Genomic DNA, 25,598 nt, shown 5'->3' with positions numbered 1-25,598 from the left:
CAACCAGGAAATGGCACAGTTATTTCTGCATAGTGCATCTTTAACAAAGTGAACATGTGGCATCAGTGTGCCTTGGGGCCTTCCCTGAGCTCCACATGGATTTTTTTTTAAATTCCCGGTGTATCCTTGAGTTTCCAACACTGCTCTTTTTGTGATGATATCTGGCCATCAACCACAGAGAACAATACTAATTCAACATCAGCTACCTCTCATCTGGCGGTATCACACTTTACAACTCCTCACAGCAGGCCTGTGTGTGTGTGTGTGTGTGTGTGTGTGAGATTAACTGAATGAATCTGTTGTCTGTGTGAGTGTATTCTGTGGCCAGTGGGTAGCCCCCTGGGTTCGGCCAGGAGGGAGAGGAGAGGAAGGGTAGGAAAGCTTTTGTATGTCTGGCCTTGAGAGCTTTGTTCCTAATGAGACCCATTCAGCAACACAACACAAGAAACCTGCTTCAGACCCTACCCATGCTGAGGCAGAAAGAAAGCATGTGTATGTGTGGGTACGTACACACGCGTGAGAGAGAGAGAGAAATGTTGTCCCGCAGAACACTATAAGAGAAACAACCAACCATGCCATCCACAACACTGTATCAGATTGAGTTTCTGTCATCTTGCCAACCCCTCCCTCCATAAAATCTAGTATCAAGTAAAGACAGTTACACAGCAGGCTTCACATGTTTGGGTCATCTTAACAGACATATGTATGTGTTGAGTTGTTCTCTCACAACAAGGCTTAGTGTACTAAATACCTGACACATGGTCTGGGCCTGAGGCTGTCTATGAGCCAAGGGGGACTGAGAGAGGAACATGGTCCTGGGAACCCACTGTGGATCCAGGTCTTCATCTCAACTCCGTTAATTAGCCCATGTTAAACTATTTGAACTATTTTTATAAAAACTATTTTAAAGGGATGGCATTTGTCCTATATTTTTCAGATAAAATCTCTAAATGAGCGATTCAAAGTGTCTTTCAGTTAATTGGTGGCCTTTTAACGAGCCAGATACTAATTGATGGTCATCTTCAGTGAGATCCAGCATCCACAGTGGGGTTGAATCCACAGTGGAGTGGAATCCACAGCTCGAGTAAGTGTGTGTGTGTCAATCCACTGCGTTATGTGGGCTGGAGAGAAGCAGAATAAATATTTTGTGTCACCAATGAAAGGAGAGTGAATGTCTGTCCGCTCGCTGTTTGCTGCTCCCGAGGAGAGTGTGATCTTTATTTGAATCAGTTTATACAACCACACAAATGTTGTTCCGGTCAATTAAAAAATCCAGCTTGGGGGCAGAAAACGGTGAATAGATCAAATATATATACTCTTTTCATTAACATATTGTTTCTAGCCCAGCTCCTGTGTTATATTTGAATGTGTGATATTCATCTCTTTCCTTCATTTATTGTGTCCCCGTTTCAGGCAGGCGGCCAAGAAACCCCCATAAAGCATAAAGGTGGCATTGTTAGTTATGTGATGCTGGACATCACAGCGCTGTATCACACCTGTGGGTCCAGCTATTTGATCCTTATCACACATTAATGTTATAGATCACAGGGGCAAAACCTATATGATGCAAAGTATTGGATTGTTTGACTCAGAGGCACTGTCGCCATGACTGGAGGTAAACGTGAAGACCGATGTGGGAAGAGGAAGTAAGAGATGGTTAGAGGGACATAGAGAGGGAGGGAGCTAGAGAGACAGAGTTAGTGTTTGAAGGAAACAGAGAGAGTTCAGTCTGCAGAGTGGCTCTGTACTGAGAAAGAGCCTGCCTGCCTGCCTGCTGACAACATGACCTGTTTCTGCTGTGGAGGAGTCCTCTTAAGTCTGTAGACCTCCACACCTAAGAGATTCCTCTCCTTAACCTTTACTTTTCTCTCTGATTGATAAATGTAAATGACCGACTGCTTGTTTCTCTAGAGTTGTCATTAACGACTTGCTTGTGGCAATATCATGATGTATTGTACTGTATTGTTTAGCTGGTGTGGAAATCTAGACATTTCATGGTAAAATTGTTAATGAACAATTACCTGTTTTGTTTGGGATTCAGATGAACCAGTAACACAAAATACAATTTAGCGTGAAGTTATTGCCATTATTACATATTAACAGTAACACCAACTGAAGCATATGACTGTGTAATAGTGTTATTAAACATTAGGTAGAGTGTATGGCTCTACAGGGTTCCATAACTTCATCCCCCAGGGAAGACCATGGGACTAGAGTCCCACTAAGCGTATGCACCTGTGCTATGGTGCACCTGTTAAGGGTTGTGTCCCAGCCACCATTCAGGCTTTCATGTTGGCATCGCCAGCCTCACCTGCCACTGTGCCAGGCCCCCGGGCATAAGGGAACCAACCACTCTGGGCTGCAGAATAACTGCAGGTCAACATGCTATCTTTGCCAGAGCATTTAAACATTCCTAAAGCAGGTTTGATTGTATCCAGCCGGAGATATTTAAAGGCTCAGGACAATATAACACAACTTTATAAACAGTTTGGAAATGTTTCTTCCAGCAGGAGATGTGTGTCAAGTTAGTTCTGTGTTTGAGTGTCTCTCTCTCTCTACCCAGAGGAGTCCCTGCAGAGGTTTTGTCTATAGAGCTGTCAGTCTCAGAGTTCACTTGATCAGCCATCGTGTGCTGTTATGATACTGGCTCAGTGCTCTCTCTAGAAGCCCCCCCCCGGTCCCCTTCAGACCATGTTTGGAAAACAACAAAGACGACACCGAGCAAACTAAAGACGGAGGGAGAACAACCGAATGCCTTTTCATTGCAGATGCCCCGGGGTGAGATGTTGTGTTTACAAGTTACAACATGTTTGGTAACTGAATCTTTTGTGTCGACTTTTTAGTGCCTCATGGGAAGAGTTTGATTTCAGAGGTGTCACAGCTCAGATTCAGTGCTGATCTTATCTCTGAGATTTAGACATGCTCCATCCCTTTCCTCCATCCGCTTTCATCCTTCCTCCTTTCCTAGAAGTAATCACTGATCTGAACATGACTGGATTGGTGAACGCAATGTAGTGGAAGTGGCTTTCACCTGTTTCCAAACTTTTTTAACAAATCAAAAACTGAAAAATTGGGTGTGCAAAATTATTCAGCCCCTTTACTTTCAGTGCAGCAAACTCTCTCCAGAAGTTCAGTGAGGATCTCTGAATGATCCAATGTTGACCTAAATGACTAATGATGATCAATACAATCCACCTGTGTGTAATCAAGTCTCCGTATAAATGCACCTGCACTGTGATAGTCTCAGAGGTCCGTTAAAAGCGCAGAGAGCATCATGAAGAACAAGGAACACACCAGGCAGGTCCGAGATAGTGTTGTGAAGAAGTTTAAAGCCGGATTTGGATACAAAAAGATTTCCCAAGCTTTAAACATCCCAAGGAGCACTGTGCAAGCGATAATATTGAAATGGAAGGAGTATCAGGCCACTGCTAATCTACCAAGTCCTGGCCGTCCCTCTAAACTTTCAGCTCATACAAGGAGAAGACTGATCAGAGATGCAGCCAAGAGGCCCATGAGCACTCTGGATGAACTGCAGAGATCTACAGCTGAGGTGGGAGACTCTGTCCATAGGACAACAATCAGTCATATGTTGCACAAATCTGGCCTTTATGGAAGAGTGGCAAGACGAAAGCCATTTCTTAAAGATATCCATAAAAAGTGTTGTTTAAAGTTTGCCACAAGTCACCTGGGAGACACACCAAACATGTGGAAGAAGGTGCTCTGGTCAGATGAAACCAAAATTGAACTTTTTGGCAACAATGCAAAACTTTGTTTGGCGTAAAAGCAACACAGCTCATCACCCTGACCACACCATACCCACTGTCAAACATGGTGGTGGCAGCATCATGGTTTGGGCCTGCTTTTCTTCAGCAGGGACAGGGAAGATGGTTAAAATTGATGGGAAGATGGATGGAGCCAAATACAGGACCATTCTGGAAGAAAACCTGATGGAGTCTGCAAAAGACCTGAGACTGGGACGGAGATTTGTCTTCCAACAAGACAATGATCCAAAACATAAAGCAAAATCTACAATGGAATGGTTAAAAAATAAACATATCCAGGTGTTAGAATGGCCAAGTCAAAGTCCAGACCTGAATCCAATCGAGAATCTGTGGAAAGAACTGAAAACTGCTGTTCACAAATGCTCTCCATCCAACCTCACTGAGCTCGAGCTGTTTTGCAAGGAGGAATGGGGGAAAAATTCAGTCTCTCGATGTGCAAAACTGATAGACATACCCCAAGCGACTTACAGCTGTAATCGCAGCAAAAGGTGGTGCAACAAAGTATTAACTTAAGGGGGCTGAATAATTTTGCACGCCCAATTTTTCAGTTTTTGATTTGTTAAAAAAGTTTGAAATATCCAATAAATGTCGTTCCACTTCATGATTGTGTCCCACTTGTTGTTGATTATTCACAAAAAAATAGTTTTATATCTTTATGTTTGAAGCCTGAAATGTGGCAAAAGGTCGCAAAGTTCAAGGGGGCCGAATACTTTCGCAAGGCACTGTAATTTGAAGTTTGAGAAATTATGCCTAATTGATTGCACCTACATTTTAAATTATAGGATTCATATTATCTTCAATAAATATAGTACCCAACATCTGATTTGGAACATCATTATTCCTAACAAATCCAATAAAATGATCAAATGCCACCCATGTACCCCACTACAACTCACGCCAATCCAGTGGCGGTCGGTGCCGTTTATGATGAGGGAGGATTTTAGAGATGTTATTTCTATTACGGCGTATTGGATGACTGTCATTCATATTTCATTCAACCAGTTCAACGTAACATCAGGTTTAGGCTACTACATGATACTCAAATTGTCCCTATACCCATCATGAGGTTGCTACAACCAAGCCTATGAAAAAACGTTTACAAAGTAGTTGCACACAGGTTGAGAATTTGAAGTGACAGACAGTGAGTGACACATGGACGAACAGTGACCCATACAATTTCCCCTTGCACAATCATTAGTTCAACAGCTGCAAACGAGAGTTTAAATTGGACAAATTCAGGTATGTTTATCCCCATTTCGTTCTGTTTGCTTCCGTTTTAAGAAATGTTTTTCAACAGAATCGTAATGAATAAACCCCTGATCACACGTAAAGACAGGTTACTTACATAGCAGCCACGTTCTATTCCCTTCTCCCCTCCCCTCCCCTTTTCCCTTTACTGGTGGACTTCAATGCACAACACATCAGCTGTATGTGACCAGGCGAAAAAACTTTCCAAGCCAAACCATATCAAAACCACTACACACAGCCTACATCGTTGTTGCCATATTAGCTAAAGTAACGTCATAGTCAACATAGCTAACAGAACTAAGGACTTAGTAAACCCGCTTCAATGATGCAGTAACGTTTAGTTTATAGTCAGTAAGAAGTTTAGCAGTTACACCATGAGGCCCCGGTGGCAATAAATTAGTAAAACGAAAACTAGCTAGCTATCTTTGCTAGCTGCCTTTGCTAGCTTAGTAAGTGGAACTGAAAGTTAAAAAATGACTCTCTCTCTCTTGCTTCTCCTTTATTTTTGAGTCAAACACCACATTGTATGCACTGCAGTGCTAGCTAGATGTAGCTTATGCTTGCAGTACTAGATTCATTCTCTGATCCTTTGATTGGGTGGACAACATATCAGTTCATTCTGCAACAGCTCTGATTGATTGGTTGAAGGACATCCTCCGGAGGTTGTCATAGTTACTGTTTAAGTCTATGGAAGGGGGTGAGAGCCATGAGCCTTCTAGGTTTTGTATTGAAGTCAATGTACCCAGAGGAGCACGGAAGCTAGCTGTCCTCAGGCTACACAATGGTGCTACCCTAAAGAGTGTTGTTGAGGTTACTGTAGACCTTCATTGCAAAACAGTGTGTTTTAATCAATTGTTTGGTAATGTTAATACTTTTAGTATAGTTTTATCTAAAAAGGATTTATTTTAAATGTTTTAGAATTTTTATTTTTATGAAATTCACTAAGAAGGATGGTCCTCCCCTTCCTCCTCTGAGGAGCCTCCACTGTGCCACTCCCACCCCAACAACCAGTATACTGTATCAGTTCTCTGTCTGACAAGTAGTATGGAGCTGCTGCTTATAGTATTGCTTTTTCATCCTATGTAATGTAGTCCCTGTGAATCTGGTGATGTTTTCCCCCTGCTTGTCTTATCTTTCTAACTACATAAATTATTTCAGAACAATCTGAGATGGTGGGTGTCATGGCTTTCTGAAATGACATGTAACAATTTATTCAAATCACACTACAATTCTATATGGGAGGCCCGAGACGAGGCAAGCCCTAGCATTGTCTGAGCTCTTACGCTACAGCATTGTTTAACTCTAAGATTAGATATGGACCCCGGACCTCAACCCCAGATAACCTCCACACACACCTTAGTGCAAACCACGCTGTCAGCATGTCTGTAACTCAATCAGATTCATTCTGCCTTTGTGTCCATGGACACAGAGAGAGGGGTGACCAGTTATATGGTCAGGTGCTGCAAAGAAGGACCTAGAAAAACTGCAGCTAGCTCAGAACAGAGCGGCATGTCTTGCTCTTCACTGTGTTCAGAGGGCTAATATCAATACTATGACTCAAATACATTTATAAAGCCCCTTTTTAGATTAGCAGTTGTCACAAAGTGTTTATACAGAAACTGAGCCTAAAACCCCATAGATCAAGCAATCAATGCAGATGTAGAAGCACGGTGGCTAGCAAAACCTCCCTAGAAAGGCTGGAATCTAAGAAGAAACCTAGAGAGGAACCAGGCTCTGAGGGGTGGTCATTCCTCTTCTGGCTGTGCCGGGTGGAGATTATAAGAGTACATGGCCATTAAGGCCAGATCAATCTTCAAGATGTTCATAGATGACCAGCAGGGTCAAATAATAATCACAGTGTTTGTAGAGGGTGCAACAGGTCAGCACCTCAGGAGTAATTGTCAGTTGACTTTTCATAACTGAGCATTCAGAGGTTGAGACAGTAGGTGCAGAGTAGCATGAACAGTACACAGGTCAGGGTTCCATAGCTGCAGGCAGAACAGCAGAAACTGGATCAGTCGCACATCCGGTGAACAGATCGAGATTTCATGCCAGTCTCTCTTAGCTCAAAGTAGAGGAAAGGCTGACTGCATTACTTCTTGTTTTTAGAAGAATCATTAATTTGTTGAGAATTCCAAATGGTTTGCACAGTCAACTTACACAAAGCACTGACACACACTTACCCCACCAGACATGCCACCAGGAGTCTTTTCACAGTCTCCAAATCCAGAACAAATTCAAGAAAATGTACAGTTTTATATATGTTTATATATGTTATATATGTTTTATATAGATCAGATTCTCCAACTGGCGGCCTGCAGGTGGTTTTATTTTGCCCCCAAAGTTTTCTGTGCAAATTCATTGTTGGAAATGACTGTAGAAACAACAGGAAATCAGCTCCAAGTGATCTAAATCTGTTCCCAACTATTCCCACACATAATAGAAAGACTGTATACAAATGAAATCAAGGTTTGAAATTACTGTTTTAGTCAAATATTATATCTGTTTGGGCTTCTACAATTATCCGCACAAGAAAAGATTGGCCCGCAGCTGAATCTAGTTGGTGATCCCTGATTTTAAAGCCATGATTACAACAAGATGGTGCCGGCGAACAAGGCTCACGTTTTACATAACTAATTGTGTTTTTTAAAAAAATTTTTTTTGTGTTGTTTGTAACTTATTTTGTACTTAATGTTGCTGCTACTGTCTCTTTTGATTGAAAATAACTTCTGGACATCAGAACTGAAATTACTCACCACAGACTGGCACAATCTTTTTTTTCTTTTGACGAGTCTGACGTGAATGATATACTGCTTTCCAGGGAACAGGCCCAGAACAGGCCCGTCATTTGCATGACAAGAAGGCGGAGAAAAAGGGCCCAGAGAACGGTCTGTTTTCTGAGAATTCGTATGCAATTGAATAAACACCCAATTCCTTCCATTCTGCTTGCTAACGTGCAGTCTTTTTGGAAATAAATTGATGACCGACGCGGAAGATTAAACTACCAACGGGACATTAACAACTGTAATATGTTCTGCTTCATGGAGTCATGGCTAAACGATGACATTATCAACATACAGCTGGCTGGTTATACGCTGTATACGCTGTATCGGCAGGACAGAACAGCGGCGTCTGGTAAGACAAGGGGTGGCAGACTCTGTATTTTTGTAAATGACAGTTGTTGCACAATATCTAAGGACGTCTCAAGGTTTTGCTCGCTTGAGGTAGAGTATCTCATGATAAGCTGTAGACCACACTATTTACCAAAGAGTTTTCATCTGTATTTTTCGTAGCTGTCTACATACCACCACAGACTGATGCAGGCACTAAGACTGCACTGAATGCATTGCATTCCGCCATAAGCAAACAGGAAAACGCTCATCCATAGGCGCTCCTAGTAGCCGGGAACTTTAATGCAGGGAAACTTAAATCCGTCTTACCAAATTTCTATCATCATGTTAAATGTGCAACCAGATGAAAAAACAACTCGAGACCACTTTTACTCCACACACAGAGACTCATACCAAAGCTCTCCCTCGCCCTCCATTTGGAAAATCTGACCATAATTCTATCTTCCTGATTCCTGCTTACAAGCAAAAATGAAAGCAGGATCACCAGTGACTCGATAAATAAAAAAGTGGTCATCAAATGCTGAACTACAGGACTGGAAATATGTTCCGGGATTCCTCCGATGGCATTGAGGAGTACACCACATCAGTAATTGGCTTCATCAATAAGTGCATCGATGACGTCCTCCCCACAGTGACCATACGTACATACCCCTACCAGAAGCCATGGATTACAGGCAACATCTGCACTGAGCTGAAGGGTAGAGCTTCCACTTTCAAGGACGCTAACCTGGAAGCTTCAAAGAAATCCTTCTATGCCATCTGACGAACCATCAAACAGGCAAAGTGTCAATACAGGACTAAGATCGAATTGTACTACACCAGCTCTGACGCTCATCGGATGTGGCAGGGCTTGCAAACTACAAAGGGAAGCACAGCCGAGAGCTGCCCAGTGACACGAGCCTCCCAGATGAGCTAAACTACTTCTATGCTCGCTTCGAGGCAAATGACACTGAAACATGCATGAGAGCACAAGCTGTTCCGGAAGACTGTGGGATCACGCTCTCCTCAGCAAATGTGAGGAAGACCTTTAAACAGGTCAACATTCGGATTACCAGGACATGTAATGCGATCATGCGCTGACAAACTGGCAAGTGTCTTCACTGACATTTTCAACCTCTACCTGTCCGAGTCTGGAATACCAACATGGTTGAAGCAGACCACCATAGTCCCTGTGCCCAAGAACACCAAGGTAACCTGCCTAAATGACTACCGACCCGTAGCACTCACATCTGTAGCCATGAAGTGCTTTGAAACGTTGGTCATGGCTCACATCAACCCCATTATCCCAGAAACCCTAAACTCACTCCAATTTGCATACCACCCTAACAGATCCACAGATTATGCAATCTCTATTGCTCTCCACATTGCCCTTTCCCACCTGGACAAAATGAATACCTATGTGAGAATGCTATTCAATGACCTACAGCTCAGCGTTCCACACCATAGTGCCCGCAAAGCTCATCAATAGGCTAAGGACCCTGGGACTAAACACCTCCCTCTGCAACTGGATCCTGGACTTCCTGATGGACCGCCCCCAGGTGGTAAGGGCATGTAACAACACATCTGCCACGCTGATCCTCAACACGGGCCCCTCAGGGTGCATGTTCAGTCCCCTCCTGTACTCCCTGTTCACTCATGACTGCATGGCCAACACCATCATTAAGTTTGCCGATGACACAACAGTGGTAGGCCTGATCAACGACGAAATAGTATATTTCATGGCCAGGTCTCTGACCTGTGGTGCCAGGACAACAATCTCTCCTTCAACCTGATCAAGACAAAGGAGATGATTGTGGACTACAGGAAAAAGAGGACTGAGCACGCCTCCATTAACATTGACGGGGCTGTAGTGGAGCAGGTTGAGAGCTTCAAGTTTCTTGGTGTCCACATCACCAACAAACTAACATGGTCCAAACATACCAAGACAGCTGTGAAGAGGGCACGACAAAACCTATTCCCCCCCCCCCCAGGATACTGAAAAGATTTGCATGGGTCCTCAGGTCCTCAGATCCAAAAAGTTCTACAGCTGCACCATCGAGAGCATCCTGACTGGTTGCATTACTGCCTGGTATGGCAAATGCTCTGCCTCTGACCGCAAGGCACTACAGAGGGTAGTGCGTATTGCCCAGTACATCACTAGGGCCAAGCTTCCTGCCATCCAGGACCTCTACACCAGGTGGTGTCGGAGGAAGGCCCTAAAAATTGACAGACTCCAGCAACCCTAGTCATAGACTGTTCTCTCTGCTACCGCACGGCAAACGGTACCGGAGCACCAAGTCTAGGTCCAAGACGCTTCTAAACAGCTTCCACCCCCAAACCATAAGACTCCTGAACATCTAATCAAAAGGCTACCCAGACTATTTGCATTGCCCCCCCCCCTACACAGCTGTTACTCTCTGTTATTATCATCTATGCATGGTTACTTTAATAACTCTACCTACATGTACATATTACCTCAACTAACTGGTGCCCCCGCACATTGACTCTGTACACAGGTGGGTATCGGTACAGTCTCATTATTGTTATTTTACTGCTGCTCTTTAATTACTTGTTACTTTTATTTCTTATTCTTACTTGTATTTTTTTTAAACTGTATTGTTGGTTAGGGGGTCGTAAGTAAGCATTTCACTGTAAGGTCTACACCTGTTGTATTCGGTGCATGTGACTAATACAATTTGATTTTGATTGCATGTAACTCCCTTCCATCTCAGATTGCTCAAGTGAACAGCAAACCTGGTTTTAAAAAAACAGATAAAGCAACACCTCACAACACCTCTCCCCTGTTTACCTAGATATGTTGTGTGTATGTACTGATATGTTGTGTGTATGTACTGATATGTTGTGTGTGTATGTACTGATATGTTGTGTGTGTATGTACTGATATGTTGTGTGTATGTACTGATATGTTGTGTGTGTGTATGTACTGATATGTGTACTGATATGTTGTGTGTGTGTGTGTATGTACTGATATGTTGTGTGTGTGTACTAATATGTTGTGTGTGTATGTACTAATATGTTGTGTGTGTATGTACTGATATGTTGTGTGTGTGTATGTACTGATATGTTGTGTGTGTGTATGTACTGATATGTTGTGTGTGTATGTACTAATATGTTGTGTGTGTATGTACTGATATGTTGTGTGTGTATGTACTGATATGTTGTGTGTGTATGTACTGATATGTTGGCTGTGTGATGTTTAAAATGTATGTTGTTCTGTCCTTGATGTTCTTGTCTATTAATGTTCTGTATTATTTCATGTTTTTTGTGGACCCTAGGAAGAGTAGCTACTGCTATCGCAACAGTTGATGGGGATCATAATAAAATACCCCCAAAAAACTTTCTCACACTTCCTGCCACCAACACCCCCTACAGAGAAAAGGCATCACTCCTTAAGCATCACTCATTACGAACAGTCAAATGAACAGAGTATTTGAGGTGAAGGGCTTTGAGGTGTGCAGAGGGAGGGGACTGCCCATCCTCTATGTTCAGGAAGTTCAGACTTTATTAAGCTCATCCCCCCGCCCCCTCAAATATCCACCCTATGGCTTGTAATCTGTGGTGTTGAGAACTAGAGTTCCCCATCAAACACATTAAAAGCTCTGTAAAGCCATTGGTGAATGTATTAGGTCGCTCTCTCTCTCTCTACTCACTCACTCACACTCTCACTCTCTCACTCTCAGGTTTAGAGCCATGGCTTCTGGCAGGCAGGTGGCTTTGTGTAGAGACATAATGTGAAAGGGGGAATGGGGGGGACCTCTAATCACTATGCACTCTGCATTTTCCCCTCTGTTCCCGGGTCGGTCGGCACATTCCGCTGGCATTGTTATCTGCGCTGTTTCCTGCAGCCCGCGGCTTTTGTCCGTCTCTCGCCCATTGTCCCGGCTTCCTTTGTTCCCTTCGTCTAACAATGGCTTTTGTCTCACACACACACACACACACACATACATACACAAATACATACATCATGTCATTAAACTCGTTTTTCAACCACTCCACAAATTTCTTGTGAACAAACTATAGTTTTGGCAAGTCAGTTAGGACATCTACTTTGCATGACACAAGTCATTTTTCCAACAATTGTTTACAGAGATTATTTCACTTATAATTCACTGTTTCACAATTCCAGTGGGTCAGAAGTTTACAAACACTAAGTTGGAAAATTCCAGAAAATGATGTCATTGAATTAGAAGCATCCGATAGGCTAATTTACATAATTTGAGTCAATTGGAGGTGTACATGTGGATGTATTTCAATGCCTACCTTCAAACTCAGTGCCTCTTTGCTTGACATCATGGGAAAATCAAAACAATTCAGCCAAGACCTCAGAAAAAAAATCTGGTTCATCCTTCGGAGCAATTTCCAAACGCCTAAAGGTACCACGTTCATCTGTACAAACAATAGTACGCAAGTATTAACACCATGGGACCACGCAGCCGTCGTACTGCTCAGGAATGTCTCCTAAAGATGAGCGTACTTTGGTGCGAAAAGTGCAAATCAATCCCAGAACAACAGCAAAGGACCTTGTGAAGATGCTGGAGGAAATGGGTACAAAAATATCTATATCCACAGTAAAACGAATCCTATATTGACACAATCTGAAAGGCCGCTCAGCAAGGAAGAAGCCACTGCACCAAAACTACCATAAAAAAGCTAGACTACGGTTTGCATCTGCACAAGGGGAAAAAGATTGTACTTTTTGAAGAAATGTCCTATGGTTTGATGAAACAAAAATAGAACTGTTTGGCCATAATGACCATCGTTATGTTTGGAGGGAAAAGGGGGAGGCTTGCAAGCCAAAGAACACTATCCCAACCGTGAAGCACGGGGGTGGCAGCATCATGTTGTGGGTGTTATTTGCTGCAGGAGGGTCTGGTATAGTTCACAAAATAGATGGCATCATGAGACGGGAGAATTGTGTGGATATATTGAAGCAACATCTTAAGACATCAGTCAGGAAGAAAAAGCTTGGTCTCAAATGGGTCTTGGGTATTGGAGTGGCCATCACAATGCCCTGACCTCAATCCTATGGAAAATGTGTGGGCAGAACTGAAAAAGCGTGTGCGAGCAAGGAGGCCTTCAAACCTGACTAAGTTACACCAGCTCTGTCAGGAAGAATGGGCCAAAATTCACCCAACTTATTGTGGGAAGGTTGTGGAAGGCTACACAAAACGTTTGACCCAAGTTAAGCATTTTGAAGGCAATTCTATCAAATACTAATTGAGTGTATGTAAACTTCTGACCCACTGGGAATGTAATGAAAGAAATAAAAGCTGAAATAAATAATTCTCTCTACTAATATTCTGACATTTCATATTCTTAAAATAGTGGTGATCCCAACTGACCTAAGACAGGGAATCTTTATTTGGATTAAAGGTCAGGAATTTAGAAAAACTGAGTTTTTAAATACATTTGTCTAAGGTGTGTGTGAACTTCCAACTTTAACTGTATATACAGTACCAGTCAATTTTGGGGACACCTACACATTCAATGGCTTTTCTTTTATTTGTACTATTTTCTACATTTTAGAATAATAGTGAAGACATCAACAATATGAAATAACACATGAAAGGATGTAGTAACCAAGTGTTAAAGAGTTTCTATTATTCTATTTTAGATTTGAGATTCTTCAAAGTAGCCACCCTTTGCCTTGATGACAGCTTTGCCAACTCTTGGCATTCTCTCAACCAGCTTCATGAGGTAGTCACCTGGAATGCATTTCAATAAACAGGTGTGCCTTGTTAATAATGTATTTGTGGAATTTCTTTCCTTAATGCGTTTGAGCCAATCAGTTGTGTTGTGACAAGGTAGGGGTGGTATACAGAAGATAGCCCTATTTGGTAAAAGACCAAGTCCATGTTAAACAAAGAGAAGCGAGAGTCCATCAGCACTATGATGAATCTGGCTCTCGTGAGGACCACCACAGGAAAGGAAGACCCAGAGTTACCTATGCTGCAGAGGATAAGTTCATTTAGAGTTACCAGCCTCAGAAATTGCAGTCCAGATGAATGCTTCAGAGTTCAAGTGACAGACACAGCTCAATATCAACTGTTCAGAGGAGACTGCGTGAATCAGGCCTTAATGGTCGAATTGCTGCAAAGACACCACTACACCAATCATAAAAAGAGACTTGCATGGACCAAGAAACACGAGCAATGGACAGTGTAAATCTGTCCTTTGGTCTGATGAGTCCATATTTGAGATTTCTGGATCCAACTGCTGTGTCTTTGTGAGACGCAGAGTAGATGAATATGTGGTTCCCACCATGAAGCATAGAGGAGCATGTGTGATGGTGTGAGGGTGCGTTGCTGGTAACACTGTCTGATTTATTTAGAGTTCAAGGCACACTTAACCAGCATGGCTACCACAGCATTCTGCAGTAATACGCCATCCAATCTGGTTTACGCTTAGTCCCACTATCATTTGTTTTTCAACAGGACAATGACCCAAAACACACCTCCAGGCTGTGTAAGGTCTATTTGAACAAGAAGGAGAGTAATGGAGTTCTGCATCAGATGACCTGGCCTCCATAATCACCTGACCTCAACACAACTGAGATGGTTTGGGATGAGTTGGATCGCAGAGTGAAGGAAAATCAGCCAACAAGTGCTCAGCATATGTGGGAACTCCTTCAAGACTGTTGGAAAAGCATTCCTCATGAAACTGGCCGAGAGAATGCCAAGTGTGTGCAAAGCTGTCAAGGCAAAGGGTGGCTACTTTGAAGAATCTCAAATATTAAATATATTTTGATTTGTTTAACACTTTTTTCTGGTTACTACTTTCCTTCATGTTTTTGAGCCAATCAGTGGTATTGTGACACGTTTGGGTTGGAATACAGAAGATAGCGCTATTTGGTAAAATACCAGGTCCATGTTATGGCAAGAACAGCTCAAATAAGCAAAGCAAGAGTGCCAAGACTGCAAAGCTGTCATCAAGGCAAAGTGTGGGTACTTTGAAGAATCTAAAATATATTTGGATTTATTTGACACTTTTTTTGGTTACTACGTGATTCCATATGTGTTAATTGATAGTTTAGATTTATTCACTAGAAAATAGTAAAAATAAAGAAAAACCTTGAATTAAATTTTTGACTGGTAATGTATACGGTGGGGCAAAAAAGTATTTAGTCAGCCACCAATTGTGCAAGTTCTCCCACTTAAGATGAGAGAGGCCTGTAATTTTCATCATAGGTACACTTCAACTATGACAGACAAAATGAGAACAAACATCCAGAAAATCACATTGTAGGATTTTTAATGAATTTATTTGCAAATTATGGTGGAAAATAAGTATTTGGTCACCGACAAACAAGCAAGATTTTGGTTCTCACAGACCTGTAACTTCTTCTTTGTCCTCCACTCGTTACCTGTATTAATGGCACCTGTTTGAACTTGTTTTCAAATCAAATCAAATTTATTTATATAGCCCTTCGTACATCAGCTGATATCTCAGTGCTGTACAGAAACCTTAGCCTAAAACCCCAAACAGCAAGCAATGCAGGTGTAGAAGCACGGTGGTTAGGAAAAACTCCCTAGAAAGGCCAAAACCTAGGAAGAAATCTAGAGAGGAACCAGGCTATGTGGGGTGGCCAGTCCTCTTCCGGCTGTGCCGGGTGGAGATTATAACAGAACATGGTCAAGATGTTCAAATGTTCATAAATGACCAGCATGGTCGAATAATAATAAGGAAGAACAGTTGAAACTGGAGCAGCAGCACGGCCAGGTGGACTGGGGACAGCAAGGAGTCATCATGTCAGGTAGTCCTGGTGCATGGTCCTAGGGCTCAGGTCCTCTGAGAGAGAGAAAGAGAGAGAGAAGGAGAGAATTTGAGAACGCACACTTAGATTCACACAGGACACCGAATTGGACAGGAGAAGTACTCCAGATATAACAAACTGACCCCAGCCCCCCGACACATAAACTACTGCAGCATAAATACTGGAGGCTGAGACAGGAGGGGTCAGGAGACACTGTGGCCCCATCCGAGGACACACCCGGACAGGGCCAAACAGGAAGGATATAACCCCACCCACTTTGCCAAAGCACAGCCCCCACACCACTCGAGATATATCAGTATAAAAGACACCTGTCCACAACCTCAAACAGTCACACTCCAAACTCCACTATGGCCAAGACCAAAGAGCTGTCAAAATTGTAGACCTGCACCAGGCTGGGCAGACTGAATCTGCAATAGGTAAGCAGCTTGGTTTGAGGAAATCAACTGTGGGAGCAATTATTAGGAAATGGAAGACATACAAGACCACTGATAATCTCCCCCGATCTGGGACTCCACGCAAGATCTCACCCCGTGGGGTCAAATGATCACAAGAACAGTGAGCAAAAATCCCAGAACTACACGGGGGGACCTAGTGAATGACCTGCAGAGAGCTGGAACCAAAGTAACAAAGCCTACCATCAGTAACACACTCCGCCGCTAGGGACTCAAATCCTGCAGTGCCAGACGTGTCCCCCTGCTTAAGCCAGTACATGTCCAGGCCCGTCTGAAGTTTGCTAGAGAGCATTTGGATGATCCAGAAGAAGATTGGGAGAATGTCATATGGTCAGATGAAACCAAAATAGAACCTTTTGATAAAAACTCAACTCGTCGTGTTTGGAGGACAAAGCATGCTGAGTTGCACCCAAAGAACACCATACCTACTGTGAAGCATGGGGGTGGAAACATGCTTTGGGGCTGTTTTTCTGCAAAGGGACCAGGACGACTGATCCGTGTAAAGGAAAGAATGAATGGGGCCATGTATCGTGAGATTTTGAGTGAAAACCTCCTTCCATCAGCAAGGGCATTGAAGATGAAACATGGCTGGGTCTTTCAGCATGACAATGATCCCAAACACACCGCCCGGGCAAACAAAGGAGTGGCTTCGTAAGAAGCATTTCAAGGTCCTGGAGTGGCCTAGCTCATCTCCAGATCTCAACCCCATAGAAAATCTTTGGAGGGAGTTGGAAGTCCATGTTGCCCAGCAACAGCCCCAAAACATCACTGCTCTAGAGGAGATCTGCATGGAGGAATGGGCCAAAATACCAGCAACAGTGTGTGAACCTTGTTTTCACCAGCAACGTTTGACCTCTGTCATTGCCAACAAAGGGTATATAATAAAGTTTTGAGAAACTTTTGTTAATGACCAAATACTTATTTTCCACCATAATTTGCAAATAAATTCATTACAAATCCTACAATGTGATTTTTCTGGATTTATTTTCTCATTTTGTCTGTCATAGTTGAAGTGTACCTATGATGAAAATTACAGGCCTCATCTTTTTAAGTGGGAGAACAATTGGTGGCTGACTAAATAGTTTTTTGCCCCACTGTATATGTGCACTTTTCGCCCTGTGTGTTCTGTTTGTTTTGTTCTCCTGTTTGTTTTGTTCTCCTGTCTGGCGTGCTTTCTTTCCTCCTGCAGCGGAGGAGGGGGAAAAAACACAGCCGAAGTCGGAGAATTTTAGAGTTCATTAAGGTTCAACCTCTCTCTCACTAGCTGCACTCTCCACCTGACTACACTCATCTCTCTTCCTGTCTTTTGTTTCTCGCTCTCTTTATGCTTGTTGGTGTGTATGTGTGATGTGCAGTCTTTACCTTGTCATGATTAACTTTCCCTGACACCTACAATGTCTCCCAGACTAGAAGCTAGGATTTTAAGCTAAAGGTACAGTTGTGTTTATTCACAGTATGTCCTCTGTTCCCTATGCAAAGCAGTGGCCATATAAACATCCACACCTAAAGTTCAGAGATCCAGAGATAGTCACACCTGGAAAGGCTTATGGTCTCATTACAGCTATTACAGACAGATAAAGGTGATCACACTCTGTCTGTGTGGTCAGCTCCAGATGCAGTAAAGTTAATGCAGTAATGGACTACCTATTCACCTGTACTATTATTCACTCTTTTCCCTTTTCCCACCAGAATGGTTGAGCCCAGTCCCCCAGCGTTGCATCTCCATGCCAACGGTGATGTCAGCATGGTGGGCGTTGGTGTGAAGCAGGAGGAGGAGGAGTCTGGAGGGGAAGGGGGAGGAGCCAAAGCTGAGCCGCGCTCCTCTCCTGCCTGTGATTGGTCAGGACATCAGCCAATGGCGAGACCGGAGTCTAGACAGCTGACTCCTCCCCTCTCCCGCTCACCCTCAGTAAGAGAGAAACTCCTCCCATTTCTATATTTTAATCTATTATTTTGTTTATCTAGGTGTGCTGTTCACCTTGTTAGTCCCCACCTATACAGTTGTGGCCCTAAGTTTTGAGAATGACACAAATATTAATTTTCACGAAGTCTGCTGCCTCAGTTTGTATGATGGCAATTTGCATATACTCCAGAATGTTATGAAGAGTGATCAGATGAATTGCAATTAATTGCAAAGTTCCTCTTTGCCATGCAAATGAACTGAATCCCCCAAAAACATTTCCACTGCATTTCAGCACCGCCACAAAAGGACCAGCTGACATCATATCAGTGATTCTCTTGTTAACACAGGTGTGAGTGTTGATGAGGACAAGGCTGGAGATCACTCTGTCATGCTGATTGAGTTTGAGTAACAGACTGGAAGCTTCAAAAGGAGGGTGGTGCTTGGAGTCATTGTTCTTTCTCTGTCAACCATGGTTACCTGCAAGGAAACACGTGCCGTCATCATTGCTTGCACAAAAAGGGCTTCACAGGCAAGGATATTGCTGCCAGTAAGATTGCACCTTAATCAACCATTTATCCGATCATCAAGAACTTCATGGAGAGCGGTTCAATTGTTGTGAAGAAGGCTTCACGGCGCCCAAGAAAGTCCAGCAAGCGCCAGGACCGTATCCTAAAGTTGATTCAGCTGCGGGATTGGGGCACCACCAGTACAGAGCTTGCTCAAGAATGGCAGCAGGCAGGTGTGAGTGCATCTGCACTTACAGTGAGGTGAAGACTTTTGGAGGATGGCCTGGTGTCAAGAAGGGCAGCAAAGAAGCCACTTCTCTTCAGGGAAAACATCAGGGACAGACTGATATTCTGCAAAAGGTACAGGGATTGGACTGCTGAGGACTGGGGTAAAGTCATTCGGTCTGATGAATCCCCTTTCCGATTGTTTGGGGCATCCGGAAAAAAGCTTGTCCGGAGAAGACAAGGTGAGCTTTACCATCAGTCCTGTGTCATGCTAACAGTAAAGCATCCTGAGACTATTCATGTGTGGGGTTGCATCTCAGCCAAGGTAGTGGGCTCACTCACAATTTTGCCTAAGAACACAGCCATGAATAAAGAATCGTACCAACACATCCTCCAAGAGCAACTTCTCCCAACCATCCAGGAACAGTTTGGTGACGAACAATGCCTTTTCCAGCATGATGGAGCATCTTGCCATAAGGCAAAAGTAATACAGTGCCTTGCAAAAGTATTCGGCCCCCTTGAACTTTGCGACCTTTTGCCACATTTCAGGCTTCAAACATAAAGATATAAAACTATTTTTTTGTGAAGAATCAACAACAAGTGGGACGCAATCATGAAGTGAAACGACATTTATTGGATATTTCAAACTTTTTTAACAAATCAAAAACTGAAAAATTGGGTGTGCAAAATTATTCAGCCCACTTAAGTTAATACTTTGTAGCGCCACCTTTTGCTGCGATTACAGCTGTAAGTCGCTTGGGGTATGTCTCTATCAGTTTTGCACATCGAGAGACCGAATTTTTTTCCCATTCCTCCTTGCAAAACAGCTCGAGCTCAGTGAGGTTGGATGGAGAGCATTTGTGAGCAGCAGTTTTCAGTTCTTTCCACAGATTATTGATTGGATTCAGGTCTGGACTTTGACTTGGCCATTCTAACACCTGGATATGTTTATTTTTGAACCATTCCATTGTAGATTTTGCTTTATGTTTTGGATCATTGTCTTGTTGGAAGACAAATCTCCGTCCCAGTCTCAGGTCTTTTGCAGACTCCATCAGGTTTTCTTCCAGAATGGTCCTGTGGCTCCATCCATCTTCCCATCAATTTTAACCATCTTCCCTGTCCCTGCTGAAGAAAAGCAGGCCCAAACCATGATGCTGCCACCACCATGTTTGACAGTGGGGATGGTGTGTTCAGGGTGATGAGCTTTGTTGCTTTTACGCCAAACATAACGTTTTGCATTGTTGCCAAAAAGTTCAATTTTGGTTTCATCTGACCAGAGCACCATCTTCTACATGTTTGGTGTGTCTCTCAGGTGGCTTGTGGCAAACAACACTTTTTAATATCTTTAAAAATGGCTTTCTTCTTGCCACTTTTAAAGGCCAGATTTGTGCAATGATTGTTGTCCTATACAGAGTCTTTAAGAAATGGGGCTTTGGCTGCATCTTGATCAGTCTTCTCCTTGTATGAGCTGAAAGTTTAGAGGGACGGCCAGGTCTTGGTAGATTTGCAGTGGTCTGATACTCCTTCCATTTCAATAGTATCCATGTTTAAAGCTCTTTTTGTATCCAAATCCGGCTTTAAACTTCTTCACAACAGTATGATGCTCTCTGTGCTTTTTGCACAGTTCCTTGGGAACGGACCTCTGACACTATCACAGTGCAGGTGCATTTATACGGAGACTTGATTACACACAGGTGGATTGTATTGATCATCATTAGTCATTTAGGTCAACATTGGATCATTCAGAGATCCTCACTGAACTTCTGGAGAGAGTTTACTGCATTGAAAGTAAAGGGGCTGAATAATCTTGCACGCCCAATTTTTCAGTTTTTGATTTGTTAAAAAAGTTTGAAATATCCAATAAATGTCGTTCCACTTCATGATTGTGTCCCACTTGTTGTTGATACTTCACAAAAAAATACAGTTTTATATCTTTATGTTTGAAGCCTGAAATGTGGCAAAAGGTCGCAAAGTTCAAGGGGGCCGAATACTTTCGCAAGGCACTGTAACTAAGTGGCTCGGGGAACAAAACATCGATATTTTGGGTCCATGGCCAGGAAACTTCCCAGAACTTAATCCCATTGAGAACTTGTGGTCAATCCTCAAGAGGCGGGTGGACAAACAAAAACCCACAAATTCTGACAAACTCCAAGCATTGATTATGCAAGAATGGGCTGCCATCAGTCAGGATGTGGTCCAGAAGTTAATTGACAGCATGCCAGGGCGGCTTGCAGAGGTCTTGAAAAACAAGTGTCAACACTGCAAATATTGACTCTTTGCATCAACTTCATGTAATTGTCAATAAAAGCCGTTGACACTTATGAAATGCTTGTAATTATACTTCAGTATTCCATAGTAACATCTGACAAAAATATCTAAAGACACTGAAGCAGCAACCTTTGGAAATTGATATTTGTGTCATTCTCAAAACTTTTGGCCACGACCGTAGACACGTACACAGATCTGGTTGTAGTATGCTTATCAAAGGATGGCTTGCTACAGTTTGTTAGCTTTCTAAACACCCAGCCAGACAGTAGGATTGTCGAGCGTCTGTCGGATGAGAGTACTTAGTACCTCTAAACAGATTGCTTGCCGTAATTTGCAAAACAAGTTCAAACCAGTTCTGCATATAGAAATGGGCAAAAATGATGGCCATCAGTTGCTCACCGGAGGGTGGTCTCTATAACACACTGCTCCAACAGCAAGTGAACAAATGGCGATTGAACAGCCCCCTTCTGTACAGACTGACAATTGTTCTGGTAAGTTTTCTCCTTAACCCTGTTTTTCCCTGTCCTTGGTAGGAGGGCTCTCTGGGTAAGGAACAGCTTCAGAGTCCTGTGGGGATGAAGGGGGGCAACAGGGGGTCCGACCACCGACCAGAGGGACACAAGCAGCCCACTGTCAGCGAAGGTATGGTACACCTCGTCAGCTCCCCAGTGTAATATGTTTCTAATCATTACATTGCTCTTTGGAGATCTCTCCTGAACATTGATAGAGGTAAATGTGAAGGATTTTCAGTGGATCACATTAAGACTGAGGAGGCTGGATGAGTTTACCTTAGCTCTCAGTATGCTCAGGTTTGTACTCCTAATCATCGGTTACAGGATTACATTGAATTTCAAATGTCTGTTTTTCTTATTTGAGAGAGTACACAATGTGCTTTCCTATTGAAATCCTTAAAGTAGCAGACCTTGAGATTTGTTTTGAAATATTGATTCAAACGCATGTGTGAACTCACTCACTCACTCACTCACTCACTCACTCACTCACTCACTCACTCACTCACTCACTCACTCACTCACTCAACATGCACACACCCCAGACACATGCACACACCATTTAACTCTGTCTGTTCATATGATATGGCGACTGAACAACAAAGTAAAAACTCATCCATGTCCTGTTGGCAGTCATGCCCACCATTGAGAAGCTGCTGAGTGTCGACTGGAGGGAGAAACTTCTGGACAAAAGCTTCCTGGGAGGCAATCACTTGAAAGGTGAGCTCTCACCCCTTTACCCCTAAGCCCTGATCCCTCATCTTTACCTCTCATCATTTTACCCCTGACCCCTTTACTGTTAATCCCTGACCCGTCATCTATACCGCTCACCCCTGACTAGCCCATCAGTGCTCTCTCTTACCTGTCTCTCTCCACCTGTCTGTCAGTCTCTGCCTGCCTGTCTCTATATCGAATGGTCTCTATGTATAATCCTGTTTGTACTCATCTCTCTCTAACCACAGTTTTCATGAGTGTAAAGTCATGCCATATAAAAAAATCATGACAAGTGTGATGGAAACAGAAAGTGGCAGTACAATTTTATAAATGTGGACAGACAATTTGTTTGTTATATTGTGTGGTCCTTCCAATTCGATTTGGAAAAGCATGCGCAGTTTAGGCTACAGGATGGTGAAAGTGCATGTGATGAGCTTGATGCTCCTTTCCAATAAAATCTAGGGTCTTAATTTGTATGCTAGTGACATGATCAGTGCTTAGCTGCCAATTTAACAAATAAAAATGATATTGCGCTCTTGCTCTTTCAGGCACTCCAGAGTCTTTGGCAGAGAAGGAGCTGCAGTTATTGTTGATGATCAACCAGCTGAGTGGTCTGAGGGAGCAGCTGCTGGGAGCCCACTCTGAGCAGAGGAACATGGCCACCCTGTTGTTGGAGAAACAACAGCAGCAGATGGAGCTGGCCAGACAGCAGCAGGAACAGGTGATCCTGACCTTTGACCCCTAATACACACACTTTTAGTTTTTTTTTAACCTTTATTTAACTAGGCAAGTCAGTTAATAATTTTTTTTGTTACAATGATGGCCTACCCCGGCCAAACCCTGACGACGCTGGGCCAATTGTGCGCAGCCCTATGGGACTCCCAATCACGGCCGGATGTGATACAGCCTGGATTCGAACCAGAGACTATAGTGACGCCTCTTGCGCCTCGTGCCTTAAACCGCTATGCCACTTGGGAGGCCACTGACCCCTAACCTGGGTTTACCTGGTCTTACCTGAGTGTACCTGAGCTAGACTATATGTTTTTAATGGGCATGTTCCTCCACCCAGACATTGCTGATTCATGCCATATCTTAAAACGCCTCGATTGGTATTTTGTAACTAATCATATGTTATAGTAATCTGTCAGTCGGTGACAGTCTGACGTGGCACCCAACCATTGGTTAAAGCATTGTCACATCTGAGCAGAGGAAGACAACCAATGTGTGTGGTTCATTTCAGATTGCCAAACAGCAGCAGCAGCTGATCCAGCAGCAGCACAAAATCAACCTGCTTCAGCAGCAGATCCAGGTGAGTCCTTTATGCTATTTTTATAACATAATTTTGAAGTAACTTTGGGTTAACTCTGGGTGTGACTGACCTTGTGCCCTCTGTCTGACCTGGTCATAGCAGGTGAACATGCCCTACGTGATGATCCCAGCCTTCCACCCCAACAACCAGCAACTACCTGTCACCTCCGACACACAGATGACCATGCCTCTGCAGCCAATCCCCTGCAAGCCAGGTGAGTCACATCCCGCACCAAACCTCATTAAGACAATCCCCTACAAACCAGGGGGTTCTAATCCGGCCCGTGGGTGGTTTATGTAAAATAATTATATATATATATACAGTGGGGAGAACAAGTATTTGATACACTGCCGATTTTGCAGGTTTTCCTACTTACAAAGCATGTAGAGGTCTGTCATTTTTATCATAGGTACACTTCAACAGTGAGAGACAGAATCTAAAACAAAAATCCAGAAAATCACATTGTATGATTTTTAAGTAATTCATTTGCATTTTATTGCATGACATAAGAATATGATCACCTACCAACCAGTAAGAATTCCGGCTCTCACAGACCTGTCCACACACTCAATCAAACAGACTCCAACCTCTCCACAATGGCCAAGACCAGAGAGCTGTGTAAGGACATCAGGGATAAAATTGTAGACCTGCACAAGGCTGGGATGGGCTACAGGACAATAGGCAAGCAGCTTGGTGAGAATGCAACAACTGTTGGTGTAATTATTAGAAAATGGAAGAAGTTCAAGATGACGGTCAATCACCCTCTGTCTGGGGCTTCATGCAAGATCTCACCTTGTGGGGCATCAATGATCATGAGGAAGGTGAGGGATCAGCCCAGAACTACACGGCAGGACCTGGTCAATGACCTGAAGAGAGCTGGGACCACAGTCTTATAGAAAACCATTAGTAACACACTACGCCGTCATGGATTCAAATCCTGCAGCGCATGCAAGGTCCCCCTGCTCAAGCCAGCGCATGTCCAGGCCCGTCTGAAGTTTGCCAATGACCATCTGGATGATCCAGAGGAGGAATGGGAGAAGGTCATGTGGTCTGATGAGACAAAAATAGAGCTTTTTGGTCTAAACTCCACTTTCCGTGTTTGGAGGAAGAAGAAGGATGAGTACAACCCCAAGAACACCATCCCAACCGTGAGGCATGGAGGTGGAAAGATCATTCTTTGGGGATGCATTTCTGCAAAGGGGACAGAACGACTGCACCGTATTGAGGGGAGGATGGATGGGGCCATGTATCGCGAGATCTTGGCCAACAACCTCCTTCCCTCAGTAAGAGCATTGAAGATGGGTCGTGCCTGGGTCTTCCAGCATGACAACGACCCGAAACACACAGCCAGGGCAACTAAGGAGTGGCTCCGTAAGAAGCATCAAGAAGCATGGCCTAGCCAGTCTCCAGACCTGAACCCAATAGAAAATCTTTGTGGAGGGAGCTGAAAGTCCGTATTGCCCAGCGACAGCCCCGAAACCTGAAGGATCTGGAAAAGGTCTGTATGGAGGAGTGGGCCAAAATCCCTGCTGCAGTGTGTGCAAACCTGGTCAAGAACTACAGGAAACGTATGATCTCTGTAATTGCAAACCAAGGTTTCTGTACCAAATATTAAGTTCTGCTTTTCTGATGTATCAAATACTTATGTCATGCAATAAAATGCAAATTAATTACTTAAAAATCATACAATGTGATTTTCTGGATTTTTTTGTTTTAGATTCTGTCTCTCACAGTTGAAGTGTACCTATGATAAAATTGACAGACCTCTACATGCTTT

At 43.3% G+C, this 25,598-nt stretch overlaps 1 protein-coding gene across 5 annotated transcripts in view; it reads left to right on the top strand.

Annotated features, from left to right (window-relative positions):
• The window catches only part of LOC135541998 (transcription factor SOX-13-like), a 73,392-nt gene that overhangs the window by 18,025 nt on the left and 29,769 nt on the right, over nucleotides 1–25,598 (top strand). For 4 of the 5 annotated variants that reach the window (XM_064968546.1, XM_064968547.1, XM_064968549.1 and 1 more), the window contains 6 exons: nucleotides 18,077–18,296; nucleotides 21,823–21,931; nucleotides 22,432–22,518; nucleotides 23,061–23,233; nucleotides 23,753–23,821; nucleotides 23,921–24,035. In XM_064968546.1, the coding sequence (XP_064824618.1) occupies nucleotides 18,078–18,296; nucleotides 21,823–21,931; nucleotides 22,432–22,518; nucleotides 23,061–23,233; nucleotides 23,753–23,821; nucleotides 23,921–24,035 (772 nt within the window). In that variant the 5' untranslated portion in view covers nucleotide 18,077. The remainder of the gene's footprint in view (nucleotides 1–18,076; nucleotides 18,297–21,822; nucleotides 21,932–22,431; nucleotides 22,519–23,060; nucleotides 23,234–23,752; nucleotides 23,822–23,920; nucleotides 24,036–25,598) is intronic. The other variant, XM_064968551.1, reaches the window with a different exon arrangement.

This window comes from Oncorhynchus masou, chromosome 6 (genome assembly GCF_036934945.1).
Source record: "Oncorhynchus masou masou isolate Uvic2021 chromosome 6, UVic_Omas_1.1, whole genome shotgun sequence".
Classification (NCBI taxonomy): domain Eukaryota; kingdom Metazoa; phylum Chordata; class Actinopteri; order Salmoniformes; family Salmonidae; genus Oncorhynchus; species Oncorhynchus masou.
This window is presented reverse-complemented; position numbering and strand designations above follow the sequence as displayed.